Source organism: Coregonus clupeaformis, chromosome 11, assembly GCF_020615455.1.
Source record: "Coregonus clupeaformis isolate EN_2021a chromosome 11, ASM2061545v1, whole genome shotgun sequence".
Classification (NCBI taxonomy): domain Eukaryota; kingdom Metazoa; phylum Chordata; class Actinopteri; order Salmoniformes; family Salmonidae; genus Coregonus; species Coregonus clupeaformis.
In genome coordinates, this window is record NC_059202.1 from 33,746,362 (window position 1) to 33,773,360 (window position 26,999).

At 41.1% G+C, this 26,999-nt stretch overlaps 2 protein-coding genes across 4 annotated transcripts; one reads left to right on the forward strand and one right to left on the reverse strand.

Annotated features, from left to right (window-relative positions):
* Positions 1-2,233: 2,233 nt before the first annotated feature.
* LOC121576826 (tumor necrosis factor alpha-induced protein 8-like protein 1) lies at positions 2,234-18,431 on the reverse strand. 2 transcript variants are annotated; one of them, XM_041890347.2, is made up of 3 exons: positions 18,142-18,431; positions 4,889-5,168; positions 2,234-4,630 (listed from the first exon to the last, which is right to left on the reverse strand). In XM_041890347.2, exons 2-3 carry the CDS (start codon positions 5,158-5,160, stop codon positions 4,342-4,344), a joined length of 561 nt encoding a protein of 186 aa, XP_041746281.1. In that variant the 5' UTR covers positions 5,161-5,168; positions 18,142-18,431; the 3' UTR covers positions 2,234-4,341. The 2 variants fall into 2 exon arrangements, with proteins under 2 accessions (XP_041746281.1, XP_041746280.1); XM_041890346.2 differs by lacking the exon at positions 18,142-18,431 and adding an exon at positions 7,553-7,705.
* A 1,468-nt stretch (positions 18,432-19,899) lies between these two features.
* LOC121576827 (coatomer subunit epsilon) lies at positions 19,900-26,537 on the forward strand. Of its 2 annotated transcripts, none has more exons than XM_041890348.1 (10): positions 19,900-20,042; positions 20,240-20,302; positions 20,415-20,554; positions 20,711-20,863; positions 20,953-21,006; positions 21,144-21,225; positions 22,304-22,459; positions 22,929-22,997; positions 25,778-25,852; positions 26,180-26,537. In XM_041890348.1, exons 1-10 carry the CDS (start codon positions 19,941-19,943, stop codon positions 26,231-26,233), a joined length of 948 nt encoding a protein of 315 aa, XP_041746282.1. In that variant the 5' UTR covers positions 19,900-19,940; the 3' UTR covers positions 26,234-26,537. The 2 variants fall into 2 exon arrangements, with proteins under 2 accessions (XP_041746282.1, XP_041746283.1); XM_041890349.1 differs by having other exon boundaries at positions 20,415-20,515.
* The last annotated feature ends 462 nt before the right edge of the window (positions 26,538-26,999 follow it).

Consider the following 26,999-nt stretch of genomic DNA (forward strand, 5'->3'; position numbering starts at 1 on the left):
GTTGCATCCTCTCACAAATGTAATAGAAAAAAGGCTTTAAAACGTAATAACATCAGTTAATTATGTACATCACAGGTTAAAAGCAGTTACTAGACATAGTTTGTGTGTATATACACACTATCTGTCTGTCTGTCTGTCTGTCTGTCTATATATATATATATATATATATATATATAAAGTCACTGGTTGTGTGTTGAGGGGGAATTACAGTGAGCTAAGAAGTCTGATTGCAAGTTATCAAATTAAACTTTATTTTTTGGACCCAGGGCCTCAATTCCCCTCTTTGTGTGGGGACAGCGCATCTGACGAGCAGCAACAGCCCATCAAGCGACGGAGGATGCTGGGACCAGGAGAACAACAGAGGTTGGCTATAGAGGTAAGTTGTGATGTAATTGTCAGTGTTTCCCCCTAGAACTTTTTTTCAGGCCTGGTAGTATGTAGCCAAAACCCTGAACAATCAGCACCTTGGTAATCATATACTTGAGTTGGACATAGGCATGTGTCAGTCAGGATCACTTGCATCAAAATAGCTTAATTGCAAATTAAAGCTGATGATGTATCTTTACAGGTATGTGATACCATCCTGAGTCATGCCAAAGAGAGGTTCTCCTTCACCCAGCACCTCATCAGCGCAACACTATTGCACGGAGAGTTGTTCCCACAACACAGTGTGAAGTTCCCCGATACAGCGCTTGAAACAACCGTGGAGGCGTACCCCATGTTGAACAAGGCCAAGCTCAAAACCGAACTGTCCCTCATCTATGAGAACAGTGAGTTCAAGGCTGTAGTGGTGCAGTGCCCCTGTACCAGTTCTTCATGGAGAACAACCTTCAGAGCACTTTCACAGAGACTGCCAGCCTCCTCAAGATCCTCATCACCACACCCATGACAACTGCTGAGTCAGAAAGGTGCTTCTCTACACTGAAAAGGATCAAGACCTTCCTGAGAAACAGCATGACACAGGATCGCCTGAACGCTCTGGCCATGCTCTCCATGGAGAAGAAACTTGTCAGGGACATTCCTGACTTTAATCAAAGGGTCATTGAGAGGTTTTGCCACTCAGAAGGACAGACGGGCAAAATTCCTGTACAAATAAGATGACAGACACACACACACAGAGCAGCTCTGGCCGCATGTTTCTTTGTATATAGTTGACCTTAGCATAAAAAATCCAGTTATATATGGTACTCTAGAAAGTCTTAATAGTGTCTTTGCTAATATTACTGTATATATGTTGTTTTGTATCAATTAATTGTTGCAGTTCTGGAGCACATTAACAATTAGTCACATTTAGTATGATCATAAAATACTGTATGCTATTCTTCCAGTCAAAGGTTTGAGTTCATCCACTTGATATCCATTTCTATATTATACATCCTTTTTATACAGTGTAAGATTTCCTATAAACTTTATAATAATTTCATGTTATTGTCCACTTTCCACTCTGTTCTGACAGCATGCCTGTTGCGTTGCCTGTTTACTACCAATGGTAAAAAGTTCACTTTAAATGCAAATGAAAGGTGGGTTTGTGTAATATGTTTTTGTGTAAGAATGCCTCAACTTTTTAATATTGGCATTAAATAATTACTGAATGTTTCACTGAGCACTGCTGTCCTGCAGTTTGTGTTAAAATATATCGCGATGGTTACAGGAAAAAAAGTATGGCACAGCCCCACCGAGAATATTTTTCACCAGCCGCCACTGACCCTTAAGTCTTTACAACCGTTTCTTTACAAGTAGGAACATGTCAAAAATACCTAGAGTGGATAATGTATCCTGACACTGTCTTTCAGAAATGATCAAAACCAATAGCTACAAATTAATTCACCCAGCTGGCATTTGAGTTTGATGATAAAAGCCCTTTCCATTCACAAGTTGATAGAACATTTATTTCCTGAATCCTGACCAAGGTAAAGAATTACTGTAGCCATGTCAATGCTAAGTGGAAACGCTTCATTTCCACTCTATTGGTCTCCACCTTTACCTTTGACCTGGGCACGTCCGTTTGGAAATTAAGTTCAAGAATTTTTTTTTACCAAAACAAAATTGTTTGTCAGATAGGAAGTTAGCCATGTTCCCAAAGTAAACACAAGCCTAATAATGTCCTGACCAGGCCGAAGGGATTTGGCTGACCCAATCCAGGGCACACAGATTATGTTCTGATCTAGCTGCTGAAATTTAGCATCGAGCTGGAAAGAGACTGGTGCCTTATCAAGAAAAGACAAAGAATTTATTGATTTAAAAAAAGAGTATTCATTTATATTTGTCATATCTAGTAGAGGGTGAAGGGACACTAAAACAACATGTACATCAACGTATAAATGAAAGATCAAAAAAATAATAATACATACTTCACAATCCAACTGTAAAAATACAACATGACTTAAAAGACTTGTTCAGTGAATTGGTCCAATTGTTTCATGAAGTTTTTCATGAGTACAAGCTCTGAGACTTAACCCTGAGAAGTGTTGAGACTGGAAAGAATGGAATCTTTGACATTTAAGTACTGAACTAGCTTAAGTATTCTGGGACTTCAATGTTCTGGTCCTGTGAGCATTCACTTACTACAACTCCCCCAGACATAGGAGGATTAAGTCAAATGGAGACAACATAAAAGTCCCGAAAAAAATGGAATGTAACATTTGAAAACATGACATTCATTACCATCATCATCATCTTGTGCATATTGTTTTCCCTAGTAATGTTCCTTTAGAAAGGTCCTTTTCACGATTGTGAGATTGCTTTGGCAGAGCTGCTACAGTACAGGAGAGGGAGGTTTCAGTGACAGTAGATCCTGGAGAACACAGCACTCATTACAACTCTCTGCTGCAGCTCCTCACAGGTTTACACTGTCACTGAGAATACTAAAGGAGGCCACAGCGCAAACAGTCTCCTAGACAAGCTCAGCCATACAAACACGCAGAGATAGGCCAAGATAAAGAAAAAGAAAATCCATTATGTGCAGGATAGTAGTATATAACATTCTAAATAACAATTTAAATTGTTCATAAAAAAAATACAAAAAACTTCACTCCCAAATAGGACTTGCATCAAGCAGAGATGGGGATCTAAATCACATTAAATGGGGCTGGGGTGTTAGAGTGAAGTGGATTATCTGTATGTAGTCTATTATTGGCACAGAGTAAGGGATTAATTATATGGAATCATGGAAGGTACAATCAGGTATTGTTTTAGTCTCTGCTCTAATCTAGAACACCCTGTCTCTCCCTATGTTATGTGATCTCACCAACAAAGACAACCTCTCATGTAGGAAGCTACTTCCCTTTCCCATATCCTACAGTCATTAACATTGACATGACTGTACATGGAGAGTCTATCTCGCCTGTGCAGAGAAGTCATTTACAGAAATCAAAGTGTTTGCTGGGCGGTGGGTTCAGTACAGCTCAGATGAGGTTAAAGAGCTGATGAGTCAGCAGCTCAGTGACAATAAGGACTCACAGCACAATCAACTCCCTCCATGTTTATAGCCCCCATGACCCAAATTACACACACTTTGGTGTGGTTGTAATAAAAACAGGTCATTAGGGCCAAAGCAGGCTTTACAGGTATTTTGATCCAAACACAGTGCAGACTTCCTTAGGATATGGAGGCCATGTGGATGGTGGTATGAGCGTTAAAGTGATGCTGAACCTGGATTATTGGTCTGTTATGTTAACAAGTAACACCTCTACAAATATTTGTGGGTGTGTGTCAGCTCATGTTTTTTTTACTAGAATGTTAATTATTAAAAACAAACTACAGGGCTTGTTTAACCTCAGGTAGCACTCCTGTCTCTAAATACAGAGTCCCTTATAGTTGTCCTGAAGTAGGTTAAAATCTACTATTGTCCTCTTTCTCTTGCTATAAAAGCATTTTAGCCCATTCAATTCACCACTCACACACATGACCTTTAGGCTGTGGTTGGAGTCATGCCTTGTTACCAGGGGTACAGACACCCCTTGGTCTAAATAGGAAAAAAAGACAGTTCCAAAGCACTGGTGAAGTACTCGGTCCGGAAATGATTGACAAGAGCTTGTGTTCTACATTCACTGGAGAGGTCCATGTTTTTCCTTTAAATAAAGAAGAAACGTAGAAGAAACTTTAGACTAACTAGCCTGGAGAATCTGTTAGTGTTGTACAGTAATGTCGGTAGGGCACACAAAAAAAAACACACAAGAAAAAGTCAAATGTCCACATATAATATGCATAACATTTGTCTCTTAAAAAAACAACACTAGCCAATAAGGCAACACCGTGGTGAATTTCACACCACCAGGTAAGGCCTCAAAAAGTTAAAGTGGGAGGGGTCAAAAGGTCCTGGGGAGAGGGGAGAGGGGGGGGTCAAAGGTTGCCCTCGTCCAGCATCTTGTTGACACCATCACAGATCCTCTGCAGGTGGCCGCGGTACACCTCGGACGGCCCGTAGAGCGCCGCGAGGAAGTCACAGTCGGCAAAGTGGTTGAACACGTGGTTGACCCGTGAGTGGCTCTTGGCCGTCAGGTGGCGGTTGATGGCCTGGTGCAGCAGCTCGCGGCACTCATTCAGGATGGCGCTCATCACGCGCCGGTCGAATGTGAACTCGATCTGGTGAAAGCTGACAGCCGTCATAGCCAGTGTGTGGACCTTCTTCCTGGAAAGGGGACGCGGTATACATTGTTGTTATACATGATGGCTTAACTACAGTAGCTGGCAAACTACATGCCATTTCTCAGAGGGCCACAGCTTTTGTTCCAGCCCAACACAATTATTATTTTTTATCAGGGCTGGAATAAAAACCTGTGCAAATTGCAGCCCACAACAACCATGGCTGGCAACCCTTAATCAAAGACCATTAAAACCCTGTTAATACTCTCTACAGCCATAATTATAATCATATTGCATAATCAACCTGAAGCTCTCAACCAGCACCAGCTCCTCCCCGCTGAACTGGTTGTTGCGGTAGAGGACACCCAGCTTCACCACCATCTTGATGAGGTTCTTGATGATCTTCTGGGCCTCCTTGCGGTTGCGCGTGTACTCCTTGGTGACGCGGTAGAGCTCGTCCAGAACCTCGCTGCTGGTGTCGTCGATGAAGAGGTTAGCCATGCTCTTGGTGGCCATCTTGCTCATCAGCTTCTTCTGGGCCTGAAGGGCCAGGCTCTTAGTACTGAAGGAGTCCATAATGACGTCTGAGAGAGAGAGAGAGGGGAGGGAGGGAGAAGAGAGAGAGTTGGGTCATACAGATGCACATTCACTGAAACCTGATGGTGGATTTTCTTCCTTCTTAATTATATACTGTACAGAGAGGAAATAACAGATGTTTATTTGGATGCATTCCTGACAACATATGGGAAACACCCATTTGCCTTTTGCATTTCTAGCAAAAGCAGATGATGCAGAAATAATAAAAAAGACAAGGAACAACTGTTTTATGCAAATTATCACATTTGATTATTTCATTTTCTCATCTGAATGAAGGCATTGAAGAGTCTTGCTACTGATGTGCAATCCCTTAGTATAACTAGGATGTCATGGGACATGAAGACCCAGTCACCAATTAAAATCAAATCTAAGATACCAGTGACATGATACAAGAATGACATCATCAAGTAGGAGTGATGAGAATCACTGCAGTTCTGCAAAGCAGCCAATGATAGGACTGTCTCTGCAGCACCGGCTGAATCCACATTTAGAACACAAAGAGGTTTGTGTGTGAGGATGGGCTATAGCGTATGTGTGTGCGCATTTGTGGAGAGGCTAGCTCCGAGCTGTGTGTGTGTTGCGTTGCCTGCCAAAGCACAATGACTCAGATGAAGCCTCAACACATTGTGGCAGCTCATAAACAATGGGTCAGGGGGCCACAGGCTTTCATATCTTCTGCATTTCCTCGGCCAGATGAGCCTTGCCCCGGGCCCGACAGTACAGCAGTAGCTCCGCAACAACAAGAACCCAGAAACGACAGGTTCAGATTCAGACCTGGCCATGTTCAGCCTGTCTCAATCCTTTAGGAAGTAGGATGAGGTTACCCCTAGAGACTGATCCAAGGTCAGCGGCTCATTTTACCCCCCAAAGGCTAAGGTTATAAATTAGGGAAGGTAAGCTGAGCCTAGACCTGTGCCCATCTCTAGCATCTCACAAGTCAGTATTTATGCCCGTTAAAGAGAAACATTAGTGTCATCTCTAATATGTGACATTATCCTAGCAATCTTTACTCCCTCCAAGATGAAAACAATATCAAACCTTTATTAAAATTCTAAATGTGATTGGATGCTAATCCGAGCGCTCATATTCACCAACAGTAATAATATCTGCTAAGTATTATTACTGTAAAGCAGCTGACCGACTGCAGAATGAAATGTGCCTGCTATGTGACTCATGTGACTTCCACTCCTCTCCGCATTGTCTCTCCAAGAATACCAATTGGTCTCCTTTGAGTGTCAGCGGGACGGTTTTTCTTCCAAGGGAGTACCCACGTCAGAAACCAAAGACAAGCTCTCCCTGCAACATTGTCAGAGAGGGATGTAAAAAAATAAAAAATACGCTACATTCAATCACAATGTGTTAATGAGAATCTGAACAGAGATGCTGTGAGGATAGAGAGGAGTACAGCTTGCGACACCGCGCAAAGAAATCAAAGTTCACAAGCCCCTCTCTGCTGGAAGTATGAAAAAAACAGATTCAGCGCATTAAAAAGAAACCTTTCAGAGCCTGGAGAGTGAAGAGTGATTTTCAGGGGGCTCATTAAATTCCTCTCCTGTCAGAGAGAAGAACTTTAATGGAGTCAGTGGCTGTGATGACTAATACTGCCGTGAAGAAGGAAAAATATAAAAGCCAGTATTTGTCTTTCACCACGGTGAATCCAAACACTTAACTCCAGATGTGATGGATACTCAGGAGCATCTGTAGTTTTACTCAAAGCCAAAGAATGACAACAAATTATTCTGGAGCTGGCAATCACAAATGCAGGGAGATCCTCTCTCTCTCTCACTGTCTCTCTCTCTCGCTCTCATGAGATGGGAGGCTTCGTGAAAGGACAAGCGGTTAGAATGATGAAACACTTTCTATCAAGGATTCCTGCCTTGTAACTGTGCAGTGGGAGTTGTTATGGCCAAATATAAGCTGCTGTGTGAACTGGGCCCAGGCAGAGAAAGCTTGGCCAAGCTTGGATCCCATCTCAGCACTATTTATACTGGCACTGCTAGAATGGATTGAAAACAGAACGAGACATGACAGCATTACTGTGTGTTCGGGCAAAATACAGTATATATATATGCCACGGACAACAACAGAGCAATTAATACTGGTTTTCTGTGAGCTTGGCAGGCACTCTGGAATGAGAGACAAAAAGCTGGCGTATCAACTGGATTTACTTAAACCAACAACAGTGCAGTGTAATCCAGAGAGTGCTTAAACTATTTAGTAAAAAAAAAAAAAAGTCCTCAGAGTAGAATAGGTAGGTAAACATCTCAACATGTAGGCTAAAGGCACACATGACTCATGGAAAAGAAACACGACCCTGGGCCTCTTTGGTAGCCAGGGACCCGGCCTGGCTGGCGTCCCCAGAAGCACTCACCCTCCTGCAGGTGAAAAGTGGCATCCAGAGGCTCCATGCTGGGTGTTGTGAGGGACACAGAGAGGGTCTGTGGAGGTTTGAGGGCCAAGCATGTGTCTGAAGGTCTTCTTACTGGTCTGCCTGTCTGTCAGGCTAGTATTGATTGTCAGGTGAAAGACGACCAATGATTGGATACACCTGGAGCTCCCTGTCCCGTCCACTCTGCCTCATGCCCCACCCCTCTCCTCTCCTAAGCCTCAGGGAAGATGAGACAAATCCCCACCCATTCTCAATACTGCTCCCCCAACTCAAAACTAGACTGGTCGGCAGAAACCTGTATAGAAGTTTCTGTGAAACTACTTCAAAAGATCAAGGTGGAATATCTAAGCATGTCTGGAAATACTGTAACTATATTACTTTAAACAAGGGTTTATATTATTCAAGAGTGAATAATATGTTTTAGGCTATGTGTGGCTTGCTTATAATTCTGATTGCATAGCCTACATACATAACATTTATTCTAAATAGGGGGAAAAGGGGAGAAATACCCCAACACTTTTTTAGTACTGTAACATGTCTCAGGAACTTAGATTTCCAGAAATGTATGACATCACCCTTATCTACAATAAGAGACAATATGCACAATGGTTATGTAAAATGTATCTGTGCTTTGTGTTGGGTCTGAACTGATCACCTCACAATCAGCTCTTCACATGAAACATTTCTTCTGTCTGGTAATGAACAGGATCAATTAGGATTACTGGCTGCTGCAATTTCATCAAGTTTTGACTCCTCTCCTCTCTCCTACTCTCCTCTCTCCTACTCTTGAGCTGTTGCATAACAGTGGAGGTGCTGATGAGTGCTGGGAACTCAGTTTTGTATGGCTGTGATGTGTGTATGTGTATATGTATCAGTGTGTGTGTGTGTGCTGTCGCTCTATCATCCTCCCACACAGTATCAGGGGTTGTGCACATTGCCTAAGGGGGAGACAGTCCCTTTTTTAGAGTCTTCTCAGATCTGAAAGAGCCTGCTGCTGGATTAATAATTAACGTGGCAGCGAAAAAATGGATCACCTATTAATAATTAATATGACCAATTAGAAAAAATAGACCAGGGTAAGAGAAGTCTGCCGTGATGCCACAGGTGAACCGGGAAATGTGGGACAGGGCTGAGGGGTCAAACTCAAACAACATCAGGGACAAATGGTGGAAAATAATACATTAAAAACGTGAATGAATAGGTTATGTGCAAGCTAAAACCTGTTTAAAACAATAGACCCATAGATAAAGGTAGATGACTTAGATGACTAACTCGCCTGTTATCAGTTTAACAATGGCACCCCCACATGGACTTTGAGGAAACATGGCATGCCTACAAAGGAGTTTTATATCAAGTGTTTTATTGACCGACAGATAAGCGATCACAAAGACACACACACCCAAACATCTCTCTCACAAGCACACAAGCAGCCTCAAATTCCAATTCAATTCTTGAATTGAAGTAGTGAACAGGATCCAGAATTGCAATTCGAATTTGAATGAAAGGAAATAGAATTGAATTCAGTGAAATTCAAATGCCGCTTATATTCTATATTAGGTGTAGTCTATACAAATATACTGTACATCTTGTACATAAAACATCAAACACGTTATATACATGCATATAAAATACTGTTGAAACAATAGATTTTCAGGACAAACTTAAAATGAATGATCAAGGAAAATATTCTAAGTTATTATATTATATTTAATGAATCACTTAAATGTTGTTAAATATGGGGATAATACTACATTTCCCAGAATGCATTAGTTTAACCCTCAAGTTGACCTTGAGGCCTTCAAAGAGAAGCTAAACAAATCAAACGGTTGGTGGAAATCTAATTGGCTATTCTAAACATTAAGGTTAAAAGTATATGAACATTGCTTCCAGAGAAAAGTGATATATTTTTCTATAGACGGGTTGGTTGTTTAGCAACAAAACCGATATGTGCGCAACTATGGGGCAAAACAGACAGGGTTGGCTTATTAGAATCTTGACAATATGTAAACAATATTTCATTTCCAATGTTTATTGAAATAATAAATAAATTAGCACAATGAGCACTTGTTGTCTCTCAAATACATTGTTACAGTTGTTGGTTAGCTAGCTAGTGAATTTTAGCCATATTAGCATTGACATGAAATCAGTCATAACACCTCAAAATAATATAAATAATAATATGCCATTTAGCAGACGCTTTTATCCAAAGCGACTTACAGTCATGCGTGCATACATTTTTTTTGTGTATGGGTGGTCCCGGGGATCGAACCCACTACCTTGGCGTTACAAGCGCCGTGCTCTACCAGCTGAGCTACATATATATATATACAGTGGGGGGAAAAAAGTATTTAGTCAGCCACCAATTGTGCAAGTTCTCCCACTTAAAAAGATGAGAGAGGCCTGTAATTTTCATCATAGGTACACGTAAGCGACTTACAGTCATGCGTGCATACATTATTATTATTATTATTATTAATTTTTTTTTAAAAATCTAATCAAAAGACATGGTATCAAGAACAAGATGAATCAAGCCACTTATGATTCCCCACACGGCAGTTTCTTGTCATTGTTATTAGCCATCTGGCCACCCAGAATCACAACAACTCACGGACTTCTGCCCCATTGAAGCGTGCCCATTGTTTTCGTGACGTTGACAGCTAACCCATCTATTACTGAGGGGAAGGTATTTGAATAGCACTACATTTTACTTCCTACCACTCAAACTCAAATTCTACATCCTGTGGGTGTGGAAAATGCAATTCAAATTTCAACTCATGAGTATCTATGGTTGAATGGGAGTAAATAAAAAAATTCTGAATAGATACACAGGGCGAGGTGTGGCTTAACATGACCACGCCTCCGAGTAGGGTACAGACATAGGGTCCTCCCATTACTCCCATGTAATTATCCAAACTTTGGTGTCATCCTAAACAAACTACTGACACTTGTCGTTTCAATAAACGTTTTCAGCAGTGTCACATGTCGTTATTAACATATTTGGCTGTCACAACAACAAATGATTTGCATGATACGTATTCTGCCACTAATGTGTTACCCGACCCAGTAAAGCTAGTTAAGCTGTCGCATTATACTTACGTCACCGTTTGTTTAAATCAAGCTTTTTTGCCGGTTAACTGACGTTAGCTGGCTGGCTTGCGAGATAAATTAATCTCGATCTAAATCGCTAGTCTTAGATATGCCGCGTAACTACTTCCAGTCTTTGCCTCCCCTTGAACGGTCTAGGTATTTATAAAAAAATATTCTTGTTGACTTCCTATATGTCCTTTAAACTTGCCGGAGACCAGCTGTGCAGACAACCCTACCAAATGGACCAAAGTATCCTATGGCGATATCTAGCTACACCTACTTGGTGGAATCTCCAGGTTTACACTGGCAACAAACATAGCTAGTTAGATACAAACAAGTGTTAGCTACCGATTTACCGTGAATTAAGTGCGTCGAACACACAAATGTATCAAGTAACCGGAGCCCACAGATTTCCATCATCATCGCGGCGTATAGCCTGAAACCATGAGGTTCGTTTAACCTGGTCCTTGGGGCAGTTGATTAAACTTCTCTTACGAAAAAAGATTTCAGCCAGAGTGCAGTATAACTGCAATACACTGCAGTATAACTGCAGTTAGAGCGCAGTATGCTGCAAATACTGTGTCCAAAATAACCGTTTTTACTAAGATTTGATTTGGTGGTCTTTTCTCCTACTATTGTTCAAACAAAACGGTGTGCAACAACTTTTCGGCATCTTAGTTATAAAAGCAGGGTTAATTAGCTAACGTTAGCTAGTTGAAGAAAGTCCATTGGAATCGGCTCTTTGGCTGATAATGGTGACATACCTTCAATGCGACAGTGTTGAATGATTTAAAAAATAATGCAACCAGTGTCGGGTTATGAGTAAAGTAGGCAATTTAACATGGGAGTAAAGGGAGTACCCCTCGTCTGTACCCTACTCGGGGGCGTGGTCATGTTAAGCCACGCCTCTTATGTATCTATTACGCTCAACCCTGGCACACACACGTTTTGTCCCAAAGTCATACTCTATGTAATGTGTAATTTGTCTCTAGTCTGTCATATATGTACTCCTGAGTGGCGCAGTGGTCTAAGGCACTGCATCGGCCGGGAGACCCATGGGGCGGCGCACAATTGGCCCAGCGTCGTCCAGGGTAGGGGAGGGAATGGCCTTCAGGGATGTAGCTCAGTTGATAGAGCGTGGCGTTTGCAACGCCAGAGTTGTGGGTTCGATTCCCACGGGGGGCCAGTATAAAAAAAATATGTATTCACTAACTGTAAGTCGCTCTGGATAAGAGCGTCTGCTAAATGACTAAAATGTAAATATATATAGTCTTCTTTCTAGGAAGGATTCACTGCCCTTCCAAGGGGACATGCACAGACTGTTTCACATTTCCTACGTAACAGCTGAGGCTGCTGGCCAACTGAACTTTGCAGTCTTGTATATCAGGTCAAACACCTCTGTACTGCTCTTGTCAATGAGTTACCTTTCATCTCCACAGGGATAATCATACATTTCCAGCAGTGTTTGAGTGGTAGAAATCATGACAAACAGGTTTGACATCAATTAATGTTGCGGTATTGGAGCTGGCTTCCTGGCCAAAGTGGACCTAAGTTCTCAGTTAGCTGAGCAACCAAACAGTAGCTGTAACTGACCCACTTGGTTGTCAGCCATAGCCAGCAAGGGTAGCAACGTAGACATACACACACAGTGGCGTAGCAACAATTGATAAAAAAAAAAAACTATATATATATATTTTTTTATACAAATAAAAAAATAACAAGCATTTCGCTACACCCGCAATAACGTCTGCTAAATATGTGTACGCGTCCCAATAAAATTTGATTTGATAAATAATTTATTCACAGACACAGCTGGTTAAAGCTGCAAGACGCAACTCATTCAAGACCGCAATTCATGCAAACTGAAAACGTTCAGATTCTCCTTCTACTAGTGACATAAGCAGTTAGTGTTGTATGATAAATTGTACTACCTGCCAGAATACACACAGAGAGGGTATTCATCAGTGGCGGCTGGTGAAAAATATTCTCGGTGGGGCTGTGCCATACTTTTTTTCCTGTAACCATCGCGATATATTTTAACACAAACTGCAGGACAGCAGTGCTCAGTGAAACATTCAGTAATTATTTAATGCCAATATTAAAAAGTTGAGGCATTCTTACACAAAAACATATTACACAAACCCAAGCCTTTCATTTGCATTTAAAGTGAACTTTTTACCATTGGTAGTAAACAGGCAACGCAACAGGCATGCTGTCAGAACAGAGTGGAAAGTGGACAATAACATGAAATTATTATAAAGTTTATAGGAAATCTTACACTGTATAAAAAGGATGTATAATATAGAAATGGATATCAAGTGGATGAACTCAAACCTTTGACTGGAAGAATAGCATACAGTATTTTATGATCATACTAAATGTGACTAATTGTTAATGTGCTCCAGAACTGCAACAATTAATTGATACAAAACAACATATATACAGTAATATTAGCAAAGACACTATTAAGACTTTCTAGAGTACCATATATAACTGGATTTTTTATGCTAAGGTCAACTATATACAAAGAAACATGCGGCCAGAGCTGCTCTGTGTGTGTGTGTCTGTCATCTTATTTGTACAGGAATTTTGCCCGTCTGTCCTTCTGAGTGGCAAACCTCTCAATGACCCTTTGATTAAAGTCAGGAATGTCCCTGACAAGTTTCTTCTCCATGGAGAGCATGGCCAGAGCGTTCAGGCGATCCTGTGTCATGCTGTTTCTCAGGAAGGTCTTGATCCTTTTCAGTGTAGAGAAGCACCTTTCTGACTCAGCAGTTGTCATGGGTGTGGTGATGAGGATCTTGAGGAGGCTGGCAGTCTCTGTGAAAGTGCTCTGAAGGTTGTTCTCCATGAAGAACTGGTACAGGGGCACTGCACCACTACAAGCCTTGAACTCACTGTTCTCATAGATGAGGGACAGTTCGGTTTTGAGCTTGGCCTTGTTCAACATGGGGTACGCCTCCACGGTTGTTTCAAGCGCTGTATCGGGGAACTTCACACTGTGTTGTGGGAACAACTCTCCGTGCAATAGTGTTGCGCTGATGAGGTGCTGGGTGAAGGAGAACCTCTCTTTGGCATGACTCAGGATGGTATCACATACCTGTAAAAGATACATCATCAGCTTTAATTTGCAATTAAGCTATTTTGATGCAAGTGATCCTGACTGACACATGCCTATGTCCAACTCAAGTATATGATTACCAAGGTGCTGATTGTTCAGGGTTTTGGCTACATACTACCAGGCCTGAAAAAAAGTTCTAGGGGGAAACACTGACAATTACATCACAACTTACCTCTATAGCCAACCTCTGTTGTTCTCCTGGTCCCAGCATCCTCCGTCGCTTGATGGGCTGTTGCTGCTCGTCAGATGCGCTGTCCCCACACAAAGAGGGAATTGAGGCCCTGGGTCCAAAAAATAAAGTTTAATTTGATAACTTGCAATCAGACTTCTTAGCTCACTGTAATTCCCCCTCAACACACAACCAGTGACTTTATATATATATATATATATATATATATATAGACAGACAGACAGACAGACAGACAGATAGTGTGTATATACACACAAACTATGTCTAGTAACTGCTTTTAACCTGTGATGTACATAATTAACTGATGTTATTACGTTTTAAAGCCTTTTTCTATTACATTTGTGAGAGGGATGCAACATAATTTTGTTCTGCTGTGCACTTAGCAATAAAGTTAATCTTCAATAACAACTAGGCCTCTTCTAGAAATTGACCTGGTGGACACCTGAATAATTATTACAAACTGTGTAGTACTTTCCTGCATTATTATCAACGTCTGATTGTGTCTTTTGGACAAACACTTGTTCTCGTGGTCGAGTAACAACAACTGCGCTCCTTGAGTGACGGGGTGGTACTTGGTGAGAGAGGGAGAGAGACGACCCAAATTGCGGAGTAAACTAGAAAAACGGACGTTACACATGGCGGAGTGGCATTACCACATTTAACAAACCAAACATTGAAATACCGTTATAGAAGGTAAAGTAAAAACCCAAACTGGTCTGTGCATCAATACCGGTATATAGTAATATATAGGCAACATACCGTAAATCTGTATCAATTATGTATCAGTTTTACATGTGACCCATATCAAATTTGCGCATTCACACTGAAGGAGCACACAAATGCAATGCTCATTTGGCGTGATTGTCGTGGTAACACAGGTGAAAAAAAATCCTGAATGGTATCCTAATGGCAGCCATTTTGGTTAGGGAGAAATACAAACAACTCTACTGCCATACATTCCAATTAGACTGAAGGCATACAGTTGTGTCCAAATATATTGGCACCCTTGGGCTTTTCTTAAATAATTCCCTATTTCTTCTAAAATCAGTTGAAATTTGAGAGGAAAAAAATGGGTCTCCACACCTTTAATTATATTTCTGTAAACTTAAGTTTACAATTGTAATTTAGAAAATATAGACAAATGTCATGGACTAAATTATTGGCACCCTGGAGCTAGTACTTGGTTGCACAGCTTTTGGCCAAGATAGCTGCCAACATATGCTTATTGTAGACATCAATGAGCTTGCTGCACCTTTTCTGCTGGCAATTTGGCCCATTCTTCAGCAGCAAACTGCTGTAATTCTTCAATGTTTGAGGGTTGCACTCCACCAACTTCTTTTTTCAGATCTTGCCAAAACTAATGTGGTCCCGTGTAGCTCAGTTGGTAGAGCATGGCGCTTGCAACGCCAGGGTTGTGGGTTCGTTTCCACGGGGGCCAGTATGAAAAAATGTATGCACTCTTAACTGTAAGTCGCTCTGGATAAGAGCGTCTGCTAAATGACTAAAATGTAATGTAAATGTCTTCTCTTTCCTTTTAAAATACTAAAACAAATATAATTGTGACGGCTCTATGATAATCACTCACTTTGATGACCAGACACATTTAGGCTTTTAAACTGTTGTAAGTGAACTATTCATCTTTCTAACAGCATCTTTATCAGCCAATAGTAAATATAGTTATTTACCTGATTCTTAGCATGCTTTCTGTGAACCTCTGGACAAGTGCTTTAATGAAGACAGGGTCGATGTTCCTCTTCTGCAGCTGGCTGAAAAGCATGTCCACATTTGGCATGATCTTGTGGAACAGTGCCAGGAAAAAACAGAAAGCCTCGTCTTCGAGCATCCTCACAAAGCCCCCCGCCTCTCTGACAGTCGGGGCATCAAAGTTCCCAGAGTCTCTGATGGTCTGGAAACACGTTAGGAGGTCATCCCTGTACTCGTACACAGTGTTTACAGCGCGACTGTGGAAGTTCCACCGTGTTGTAGAGGCTCTGGGAGTCTATGCGCAACCACTTCGTCAAGCACGGTGGTTCGCTTGGGAGACCTGGAGAAGAAAGCAGAAAATCCTGCAAGGTCGGAAAAGAAAGTGCCGATCCTGGGGATGCGTGAAGTAGCCTGCTGCATGATGAGGTTCAGCTGATGTGCATAGCAGTGGACGTAGTGCGCATTTTCGTACACATCCACTATTTTACGCTGCACTCCGCCGGTGGCTCCCCTCATCACACTTGCTCCGTCGTAAGCCTGGGCAATAAGTTTGGCCTTTTGTCCATGTGAGAGTATGGTGCTGAGCCTCTCCAGCAGCGCTGTAGCGATGGTGTCGGCGGTTGCGTTCTCGATCAAAATGAACTCGAAAAAACGCTCTTGGACGTTACTTTTAGCATCGATGTAGCGTATCACAAGCACCAACTGGCAGTGGGTGGAAACGTCAGTCGTCTCGTCAGCTTGAATGGCGATAAAATCAGCACTCTTTACTTCCTCCAGGATGTAATCCTTAAGCACTGACAACATACAGTCCAACAGCTCGTTCTGTATCGTCTTTGACGTGCCCTTAAAAACGGTAGCTGTCTTCAGGTGCTCCTCCAGCACACTGTCGAGGGAGGCAACAAAATCCACTAAGCCCCGGAAAATGCCAGGGTTGTCCGAGGAGTCAGTCTCCTCGTGCCCACGCAAGGCCAACTCAAAAGCCCCACAGAACTTCACACAATCGATAATTTTGGATAGAATGTGCCTGTTTTTATCCACCTCCTCATTGTGTTTCCTCACCGCAATCCTGTGGCCGTCATCCAGCTGCGTAGCAATGTTCACCCTTCCTAATACAGCTAGCTTTACAGAGTTGTCCATGTGTGCCCTGGTGTTCTCATGTTTCTTTACCTTCTCTGACAGGTGCTTCATATCCCTCACTCCGGTACCTGTCCATGCTGAATCTGACCCCGTCGTTTTAAAAAAGCAAGCACGGAAAGCAAAATAAAGCATTAGCATCAGTGCACCCAGCTAGCCAAGCCTTCCTGGTGTACCAGCTACGGGAGAAGCCGCGCATATACTGCTTCCCTTTCTCGCTAGCCTGCTGTCTGATTGAGAGGTCAGGTTGATCTGGGCCCAGCTCTTTCACCCGAACTTTCTCTGACAAAGTTCTCCTCTCAAACGGATCTTGGAGGAGAGATTTCACCGAGTTAGGGTTGGGTCTTGGAGGAGTAACGTTTGCGTTCGCCATTGTCGTCTAGTAAAAATGGCGCCACTGGAGCCCGGTCCTTATTTTATCAGGGGCGAGCTTGGGAGCGATAAAATAATCGCCCTCCTTGGATTCAATTAAAATCGCTGATTAGCTACATTTTATGTCATACATTCATATCTTAAATTAGCAATTGGCTTAACTGCTACGTAGACCCGCCTCCTCGGGGCACTTTCTGTATCGCCCAGAGCTGACGAGGCGTTTGACAGGCAGAGGAAAGGTTGCGAATATGATTTTCTATCATATCTTACACATATTACTGTGTGCATTCCATATTTCAAACACACAAATATTGACATACTGATGTTTTTATTATTATTATTATTATTTTTATTTTTTATTTTTAAAAAAAAATAATTTTATTTAAAGGGGCGGCGCCCTAGCGCCCCTCTATCGGCCAGCCGCCACTGGTATTCATCCACATACTATAAATACAATAAATGGCTTGTGGAGGAAAGAAGGCTGGCAATGGGACAGTGGCGTTTGAAACGCAAGAAAGGGACATGATAACACTAGGCTTCACCTTTTGTGGGGAATTCCATTCCATTAAAAACAATTGATTTGTAAACCATTTTTTAAATTAATTTCAATTTGTAAGGATTAAATCATTCACATCAGAAATGGCAGTTGTCATTCAAAACGAATAACTAAAATACTGAGCTAACATAAGGAAATAAAAATCTAATTATAAATCTTGGCTTATATTCTACAATATCGTGGGTTTATTATTGTATTTAAGGTCTAATGGCATTACACTGCCTATTCTAGTTATGACTAATGTAAATGTGTTGTGGGCAAATTGGGCATCACCCTTCCTTTAGCCAATTCTGCCACCTCCCACCCTCCATTGTATAGTTTCAAATGACTATGTAACCTATTATTTGTTAAATGTTTCTCAAAGACTGGTCAAGCATAGGCTAAAATACTATCTATGTTGAACTTACCTTTCGTTCAAATCAAACCGGATGCGGAGGGTGAGTAAAGTGACCGCGGATTACACTGCTACAATTTGACAATTTAATCTAGGCAAAATCTCGAGTCTTCATTATGGCAACCCATAGCAAGTCCATGAACATCACCATGAGTCGGTTCTTCGTCTTTACTCTAGAAAAAGGCTATTCTCCGTTGTCTTCCATGTAACTGTATTTTGTATCAGGTACTGGTGTGTAAATAATTGAAAAACTGTTTCTTCTCTCCCTGCTGAGATCGGTTACAGGAGTTTGTAACCCGACTCCTCCTCACAAAAAGTTTCAAATTTGAGGGACTTCGAAAGTTCAAGATTGATGTTACTATGGACCAATGGAAGAGCCCAGTAAAAAAATTACCAAACCAATCAGTGGGAAATGCCCGTTATTAGTTCAACATTCCCTGCCCCCATTCGGCTTCCAGTAATTATCCTCATCTACCTCCCAAATCCAAGGTTGAACATTTCCCAAAGGAAATGGCATTAGGTGAACAATGAGCAGGAACTATGAGGAGTTAGTTTGACATAAACAAAAAGGCTAGTAGACGACAAAATTATTTGTATCATAAATATGAATTATTTGACCTAATTAAAGGAAAATATTGTCTCAGTAGATGACTTCGGCAACATTATTAATCAAAACGGATTTATGTATAACACACACAGAGAGATAAAGATAAAGAGAGAGAGAGAGAGAGAGAGAGAGAGAGAGAGAGAGAGAGAGAGAGAGAGAGAGAGAGAGAGAGAGAGTAAAACCAGACATCTAGGTGTTTTACGGCGGATGTTTTCTGGACCGGACAGCACCGTTTTTCCCGGTCTATGAATGAATGGGTTTAGCAGGAATTCCGGAGGTTATGGTGTTCATTGTGAATCACATGTGTTTTAAACAATCAACAAGCTCCTTTTCTCTTATGGTCTGGATGTAAATGAATATAAATAGGTCTAACTCAAGCCAGATTTAATTGGGCTATTTTAAACAGATATTGTAGGTTAAAATACATAATATTATAGAATAGCACCACATTTACATAGCCTAGTTAGCTCATAGTACTCTGCAATCCAGTCATCAATATTATTGCATTTTATGCTTAGCCTACTGTCATCCTTATCACAAGGTAGCATACCTTCACCCGCAACCTGCAAGCTAGTAGGCCATTTAATGGGAAAGCTTGTTAAGAGCCCTTCAGTGGAGCATTTGGATATTGCAACTTTGTAACCAATGAGAGATACTGTAGCAAACAGTGATACATTAGCTAATCTCTGAGCCACATTATAACTATCGAGATACACACTCTATTTAGCTTGAAAATACATGATCATTTTTCTAATAAGTATACTATATAAAAACACCCATCAAAAGGTGACCTAATAACGATTTACTTGATTACATCCATATTCTCTGTGATTAGTAGGCAAAAGACAAACAAATATGTTTCGTGTAAACAGAAACCAATAGACACACATGAGCATAAAATATGTAATTTTGTGTATTGACTGGATTTTTACATAAATAAACGAATGTAATCAAACATGGTAAAGATACAACATTTCAACAACATAGCCCATGCGCCTTAGTAAATACGTTGTGTGTAAATCAGTATCACTATTAAGTATGGATTTGTTTTTTATTTGATATATTTTGTGGTTTCCAACCGTCCAGTTGGTGGCGGCAATACAACTTTTGGATGTAGTCCGCCATCAAACCCACAGAAGAAGAAGAAGAAATACGTTGTGTGCTGACGCGTCGGCACTACGTGTCCAGGAAGTCATCCAGTCAACATGGCGGCGCAACAAGGAGATGTTGATGAACTCTTCGATGTGAAAAATGCTTATTATATCGGCAGTTATCAACAATGTATAAATGAAGCCCAGAAAGTTAAGGTAATTATCTGATGATAAACCGTTTGTACAATGTGGCTAAGCCTATATATTTCTCAAGTGTAGCTGTATTACACTGGACTGTATAGCTAACAAATCAACTAGTTAACATCGCTGTTGTAATAGGAATGAACTATCTAACGTTAGATAGCTAACGGTAAAACAACAAAAAAGTCAACTACTTATTTTCCTCTTTGCAGCCATCAACACCTGAGAAGGAGGTTGAGAGAGACATGTTTCTGTACAGAGCCTACGTTGCCCAGGTAACTAAACCATTGCACATAGGAACACTCAGTTTATAGGAGTGTCAATTTTTGTACCACCACCTATCAGGAAGTGCAATTAGCCATCACACCTCATTCTGTCTTGTTTCAGAGGAAGTATGCTGTGGTGATGGATGACATCAAGGCCAGCTCCTCGCCAGAGCTCCAGGCTGTCAAGATGTTCGCTGAGTATCGCTCCAACGAGGGCAAAAGGTCTGAACCCATTAGTGTTCAGGATTGTGATTGTAAACGGTCAGTACACAACTCACCTAAGATGATATGCTCTTTGTTGACTCCTTAGCTGGCATTACAATATTGTTGTTTTTTGTGCAGGGATGCCATTGTGGCTGAACTTGACAAGAAGATGGCCGTGGTGTAACAATATTGCTGTTGTTGCTTCTTGTGCAGGGATGCCATTGTGGCTGAACTTGACAAGAAGATGGCCAAGAGTGTAGATGCGGCCAACACAACCTTCCTGCTCATGGCTGCGTCCATTTACTACCATGAGATGAACTCTGACGCTGCCCTGCGGACCCTGCACCAGGGAGAAAGTCTGGAATGGTAAAGACAATCACAGGATACTATTCACATTTGTAAACCCTGTTTTTATGCGTGATTCAGTACGTTTATGTCCCTCTTTTTCTTTTCAGCATGGCAATGACCATTCAGGTGCTGCTGAGTTTAGAACGTGTTGATTTGGCAAGGTATGTCCGCTCCACACGGCATCTGATTAAATGACTTTTAAGTAAATTGAGCTAAAAGGATTCAGCAAATTGAAGATATGATTCAGTGTTGGTCATATATGGCATTGTTTACTTATTTTGACACCTGTCATTCAAAGGAAAGAGCTGAAGAAAATGCAGGAGCAGGACGAGGATGCCACACTGACCCAACTGTCCACGGCTTGGGTCAACATCGCTGTTGTGAGTGTCAGCCCATAGTGAAAACCAGTGAAAAAAATTAACAGCTGCCAAATGCGGGTAGATTTAGGTATTGGCAGGCAAGAATGTCTATTTCACAAGCCACGTAGGCGGGTGGTGAATTTGCAAGGTGGTCATTCCATTCGCATTTGCGAATAAAAATTGGTTAAAAAGTATGAGCACATGTGCGAGTTGTGGTTTATAGCAGGAAAATGCTGCAGTAGCTGTTTTCAAAATATTTCTGCCATTTTGTTTCATAGCTGCTAATCGCACAAAGAAATACAAATCTATATCCCACCTCGCACAGCAACACTGCCTGACTGGGGAGCTTTGTGCACTGTGCTGATAGATTCATTTTTGGAGGTGCTGCGCAATGGCATAAGTTTGTCTAATTTACTCAAGTCTACAAAGTGAGACTTTGTCCTTGTTGTTTTGTTCACAAGCTTGGTTGTTTTTTAAAGTTAGTTTGAGTCTGCTGCTTCAACTGATAGCGAAGAGATGCCGTCTACTACTAGTGCAATCCTAAATCTCACACACACAGACACACGTGACACGACTCAAGTGGCCCCGTTATCACGGTAACCTCCCGCCCTTAAAGTGGCTGCTGTAAATTGTCTCATCTGACAACATTTTTTATGAAATTTAGCAATATATCACATTACTTCTTACTAAAACATTTTTTGTTTTAGAAAGATTACAAAGCATGGTCATCTGTTTTTTTGTGTTTTTGTATGGTGGGAAAAATATTTTGGCTGGTATAAAAATCTGAGTGGCTGGTAGATTTTTCCATCTACCTGCCACGGTGGCTGGTGGACCAAAAATAAAATGTTAGGCCCTGATAAAGACCCCCTACATACTAGAATATGTCAGTGCAACGGGCCCTATTTGCCCTCCACCTGAAATAAATGGGCTTTTATTGACAGAGCACCACTCTCAATGTAAAAGTAGTCATCACTTTATGATTGAATTCAGCTTTTTGCTCAATCATTAAGAATAAAACTCAATTTCAGTCTTTCATCTGATCAACAGAAGAAAAAAAAACTGGATTTTTGATGACTCTTCCTTTTTTCCTTTTTTCCAGGGAGGAGAGAAGCTGCAGGATGCTTACTACATTTTCCAGGAGATGTCGGATAAGTACTCCCCAACTCTGCTTCTTCTGAATGGCCAGGCTGCCTGCCATATGGCCCACAACAAGTGGGAGGAGGCAGAGGGGGTTCTCCAGGAGGCACTAGACAAGGTCATTACTTACCTCAAATGCACTCTAATATCTTAATCCACTGCAGACATATTTCAGAGATTAATCTGTTGAGATGTGTAAAGGGTTGAATGAATAAAGATGAACACTAACCGATAGTATAATATTATAGGACGTTACAGTGACGAAATTGAATAGTACCATTTGAATTAGTTTAACCAATTAGTGATGTCTGTTGTCTCATCCAACCACAGAGCAATACAAGTTTAATGTCATCATAAGGGAAATACTTGCAACTTTTTCAATTGAACAGTAGGTGGCGGCAAATGCTATATATTTTTTGGTCCCAATGGTCTGCAGTTAATCTGAGATGAGAAAAAATTAATTGGCCAGAGTACAACCAATACCATGTTGGGTTGTCATGGAAGACTGATCCTTGGTTAAGTAATTACACAAAAAGATAATCTGTGGGTGTTTTCCAAACTCTCATAGTCTGTTTTCTCCCTAACAGGACAGCAGCCACCCTGAGACTCTGATCAACCTGATTGTGCTGACCCAGCACTTGGGCAAAGCTCCTGAGGTGAGATTTTGGACCTATATGGGGATTCCTCAGGGTGTATCAGGTTTTGCCACAGATACTGAGAAATGTTTGTCTCAATTTAGTTTTGTTTTTGGTTTGTTTGGCAGACATTATCAAGGCCTTTAAATGGCAAAGGTTTGCCGATATCTTGCACTTTAGTGCCCTTCTTAAACCGCAAGTAATAAACTCAATAACACAATATTCTAGAGATAAAACCTAAAAATATCTGCTCTGTGCCAGATTGAGGTGATAGTGAGTAAATAATCAATAGAATCGTTACTTTCTACAGAATGCTTTCTTCAATGGGGGTCAAAATAATTGCTGATAATTACCCAATCAAGGATATCTAGAACGTGTATAAAGAGTAGACCTTGTTCTAATGATTTATGCTAAATTATCTTTGGTAGTAACTTCCTTAAAGGGATTATCTGGTACTTTTCTATACTTTTTAGTAGTTCAAAAGTGGTCTCCAAAAATTGCATCACATACAGTGCATTCGGAAAGTATTCAGACCCCTTGACTTTATCCACATTTTGTTACGTTACAGCCTTATTCTAAAATGTATTACATAGTTTTTTTCCCTCATCAATCTACACATTTTCTTTTAGCAAAAAATATATATATATATACTGAAATATCACATTTACATAAGTATTCAGACCCTTTACTCAGTACTTTGTTGAAGCACCTTTGGCAGTGATTACAGCCTCGAGTCCCTCTTGGGTATGACGCTACAAGCTTGACACTTGTATTTGGGGAGTTTCTCCCATTCATCTCTGCAGATCCTCTCAAGCTCTGTCAGGTTGGATGGGGAGCATCACTGCACAGCTATTTTCAGGTCTCTCCAGAGATGTTCAATGGGGTTCAAGTCCAGGCTCTGGCTAGGCCACTCAAGGACATTCAGAGACTTGTCTCAAAGCCACTCCTGCGTTGTCTTGGCTGTGTGCTTAGGGTCGTTGTCCTATTGGAAGGTGAACCTTCGCCCCAGTCTGTCCTGAGTGCTCTGGAGCAGGTTTTCATTAAGGATCTCTCTGTACTTTGCTCCGTTCATCTTTCCCTCGATCCTGACTAGTCTCACAGTCCCTGCAGCTGAAAAACATCACCACAGCATGATGCTGCCACCACCATGTTTCACCGTAGGGATGGTGCCAGGTTTCCTCCAGACGTGACGCTTGGCATTCAGGCCAAAGAGTTCAATCTTGGTTTCATCAGACCAGAGAATCTTGTTTCTCATGGTCTGAGAGTCCTTAGGTGCCTTTTGGCAAACTCCTGTCTCGGAGCTCTACGGACTTTCCTTCGACCTCATGGCTTGGTTTTTGCTCTGACATGCACTGTCAACTGTGCAACCTTATTTAGACAGGTGTGCCTTTAAAATCATGTCCAATCAATTTAATTTACCACAGGTGGACTCCAATCAAGTTGTAGAAACATCTCAAGGATGATCAATGGAAACAGGATGCACCTTAGCTCAATTTCGAGTCTCATAGCAAAGGTTCTAAATACTGGGCCTCCCGAGTGGCACAGCGGTCTAAGGCACTGCATCGTGGTGCTAGAGGCGTCACTACAGACCCGGGTTCGATCCGGGTCTGTAGTGTTAAGAAGCGCGGGCGGGTGTTAAGAAGTGCGGTTAGGCGGGTCATGTTTCAGAGGACGCATGACTCGACCTTTGCCTCCCGAGCCCGTTGGGGAGTTGCAGCGATGAGACAAGATCGAAATTGGGCAGAAAAGGGGGTAGAAAACAAAATTGTAAAGTTATTTCTGTTTTTATTTTTCATTAATTTGCAAACATGTCATTATGGGGTATTGTGTGTAGATTGATGAGGATAAAAAAAGTTTAATCCATTTTTGAATAAGGCTGTAATGTAACAAAATGTGGAAAAAGGGAAGGGGTGTGAATACTTTCTGAATGCACTGTATGTGCAGATATGTGCACCACGTCATTGCTCTCTCTCTCGCTCTGCTGTGGGTGCATCTTGTGAAAATGTAGGGATAATGGCGCAGCACAGCTTCCAGAAATATAGTTGCTTTCAAACTAGGGATTTCGTGGCTAATTGAGGTAAGACAGTAATTCTGTTAATAGATTATGCATGTATGAACTACACAGTGAGTATGTTTACATGCACACTAATAATTAGATATTAAACTGATTATGGCAGTAGGCCGAGTATGCAATAGTCATGTAAACACCTTACTCTGCTTATCTTAATCGGGGTAAGGTCAAAATGTAAGTAAGCATATGCTGAGTAAAACACATGGTTTTCTGAGCAATCTTTTGAGTTATTAGGACATGTAAACACCTTAATTGGCGTTCCAGCTGTGTGTTTGATTTGCGCATGTACCAGTACCAGCCGAGTGAGCCTCCCTCTTCAGCGCGAGTGAAGTGTGAGTTCGGAAACAACAATGTATGTCTTAGAAGTAGTTTTCACATACAAACTTTATATGTCCGAACTCGGAATCAAATATGCTTCCCAAAAATAACATGTTCGCTGTGGTAGAACGTTTATTTTGATTGGCGATTCTCTGCATTTATCAGAGTGCCGTCAGGTAGCCTGATTTCTGATGTGTCCATGTAAACAGGATTATTAGGGAAATTGTTCTTCTTGCAAAGCATGTAAACGTTTTATTGGAATATTATATTAATCTGACTATCCTCAATAATCACATTATTGTGTGCATGTAACCGTACTCATTGACACATCCAGCCCAAAGCGGAATGTTTAAAAAATACTAAGTAGTCGCTAAAGTTCAGGAGCATGTCTTTAACATCAATCTGTTTGCAGGTAACCAACAGGTATCTCTCTCAACTGAAAGATGCCCATAGAGCTCACCGCTTCCTTAAAGATTACCGGGCCAAGGTATGTTGATTACATTTACCCGTACACAGTTCTGTTACATCTTGAATCAATGCATTCTTCAGCTGTTGGTCAGTCTTTGCTCTCTTGGAACTAAATTAAATTATTTGATTGGTTGCACTGTAGGATATCTAGTCCAATGAGATCATTTAAAAACAGTCTGACTTTGACTCAGACTTCACTACACATAATTACCCAATAAAGAAGTGTAAATAAACATTGAAATGTCAGGTTGTATCACTCAATGGACCAGTTTATTGCAGTGCACAACAGTTTTACTAGTTTAATATGTTCTACTGTGTGTTAAATGTTTCTTATTTCTTGCCTCAGGAGAATGAATTTGACAGACTGGCGATGCAGTATGCTCCCACTGCGACTGTTTGACACAATGGAGGAATCTGTTTGGACCCCAAAACATTATGAATACTGGATACACAACTGATTGCTCCATATCTATTTTTGTCTATCAATATGGAAAACTCAAAACTGTATGGATTAAAATTGACATGCACAATATTATTACCTTATGTGGTGGACAACAGATTTTCTTTATACTCCGAAGTAGTTGTAGTACATGAAATGTCCCTTTTGATATTGTCTCTTATGTTTAACATTTGCATTTCTCTAATTGTAAAACTGTTTTCTCTAAGCATTCCTCTGAATTGACAATAAATGTTTTATGACCCTGTGTGTGTCAGTGTGAAACGTTCTATTGAAATTCTTGAAATGTGGCCCGATGAGACTTGCTAGAGGTAGACCCATCTTTTCCTCCCTGTCTTGTCCAATTCACAGATTCCCTTTTCTTTTGTCATTTTGCATGTGAAATTATCTATTTTGTAAATGAGTGGGCCATTCAATTCATGTAGAAATTCGTCTGTGCATGTCCAATGTACAGTATCAACGTGTTTTCTGGAAAAGTCGGCATCGTGTACTTGATGTGCTGCAGTTACATGTTGCACTGTCGCTTTAAATTATTTTAGTTTTTTTTAATCCCAACAGTTGAAGAATATAGCGGGACAATAATTACGTAACGCAAACTGCTTTTTTTTACATTCAACTCAAACACTAAACTGACTATCCTACCGATCCTTGACTTCGGCGATGTCATTTACAAAATAGCCTCCAACACAGTGCCATCCGTTTTGTCACC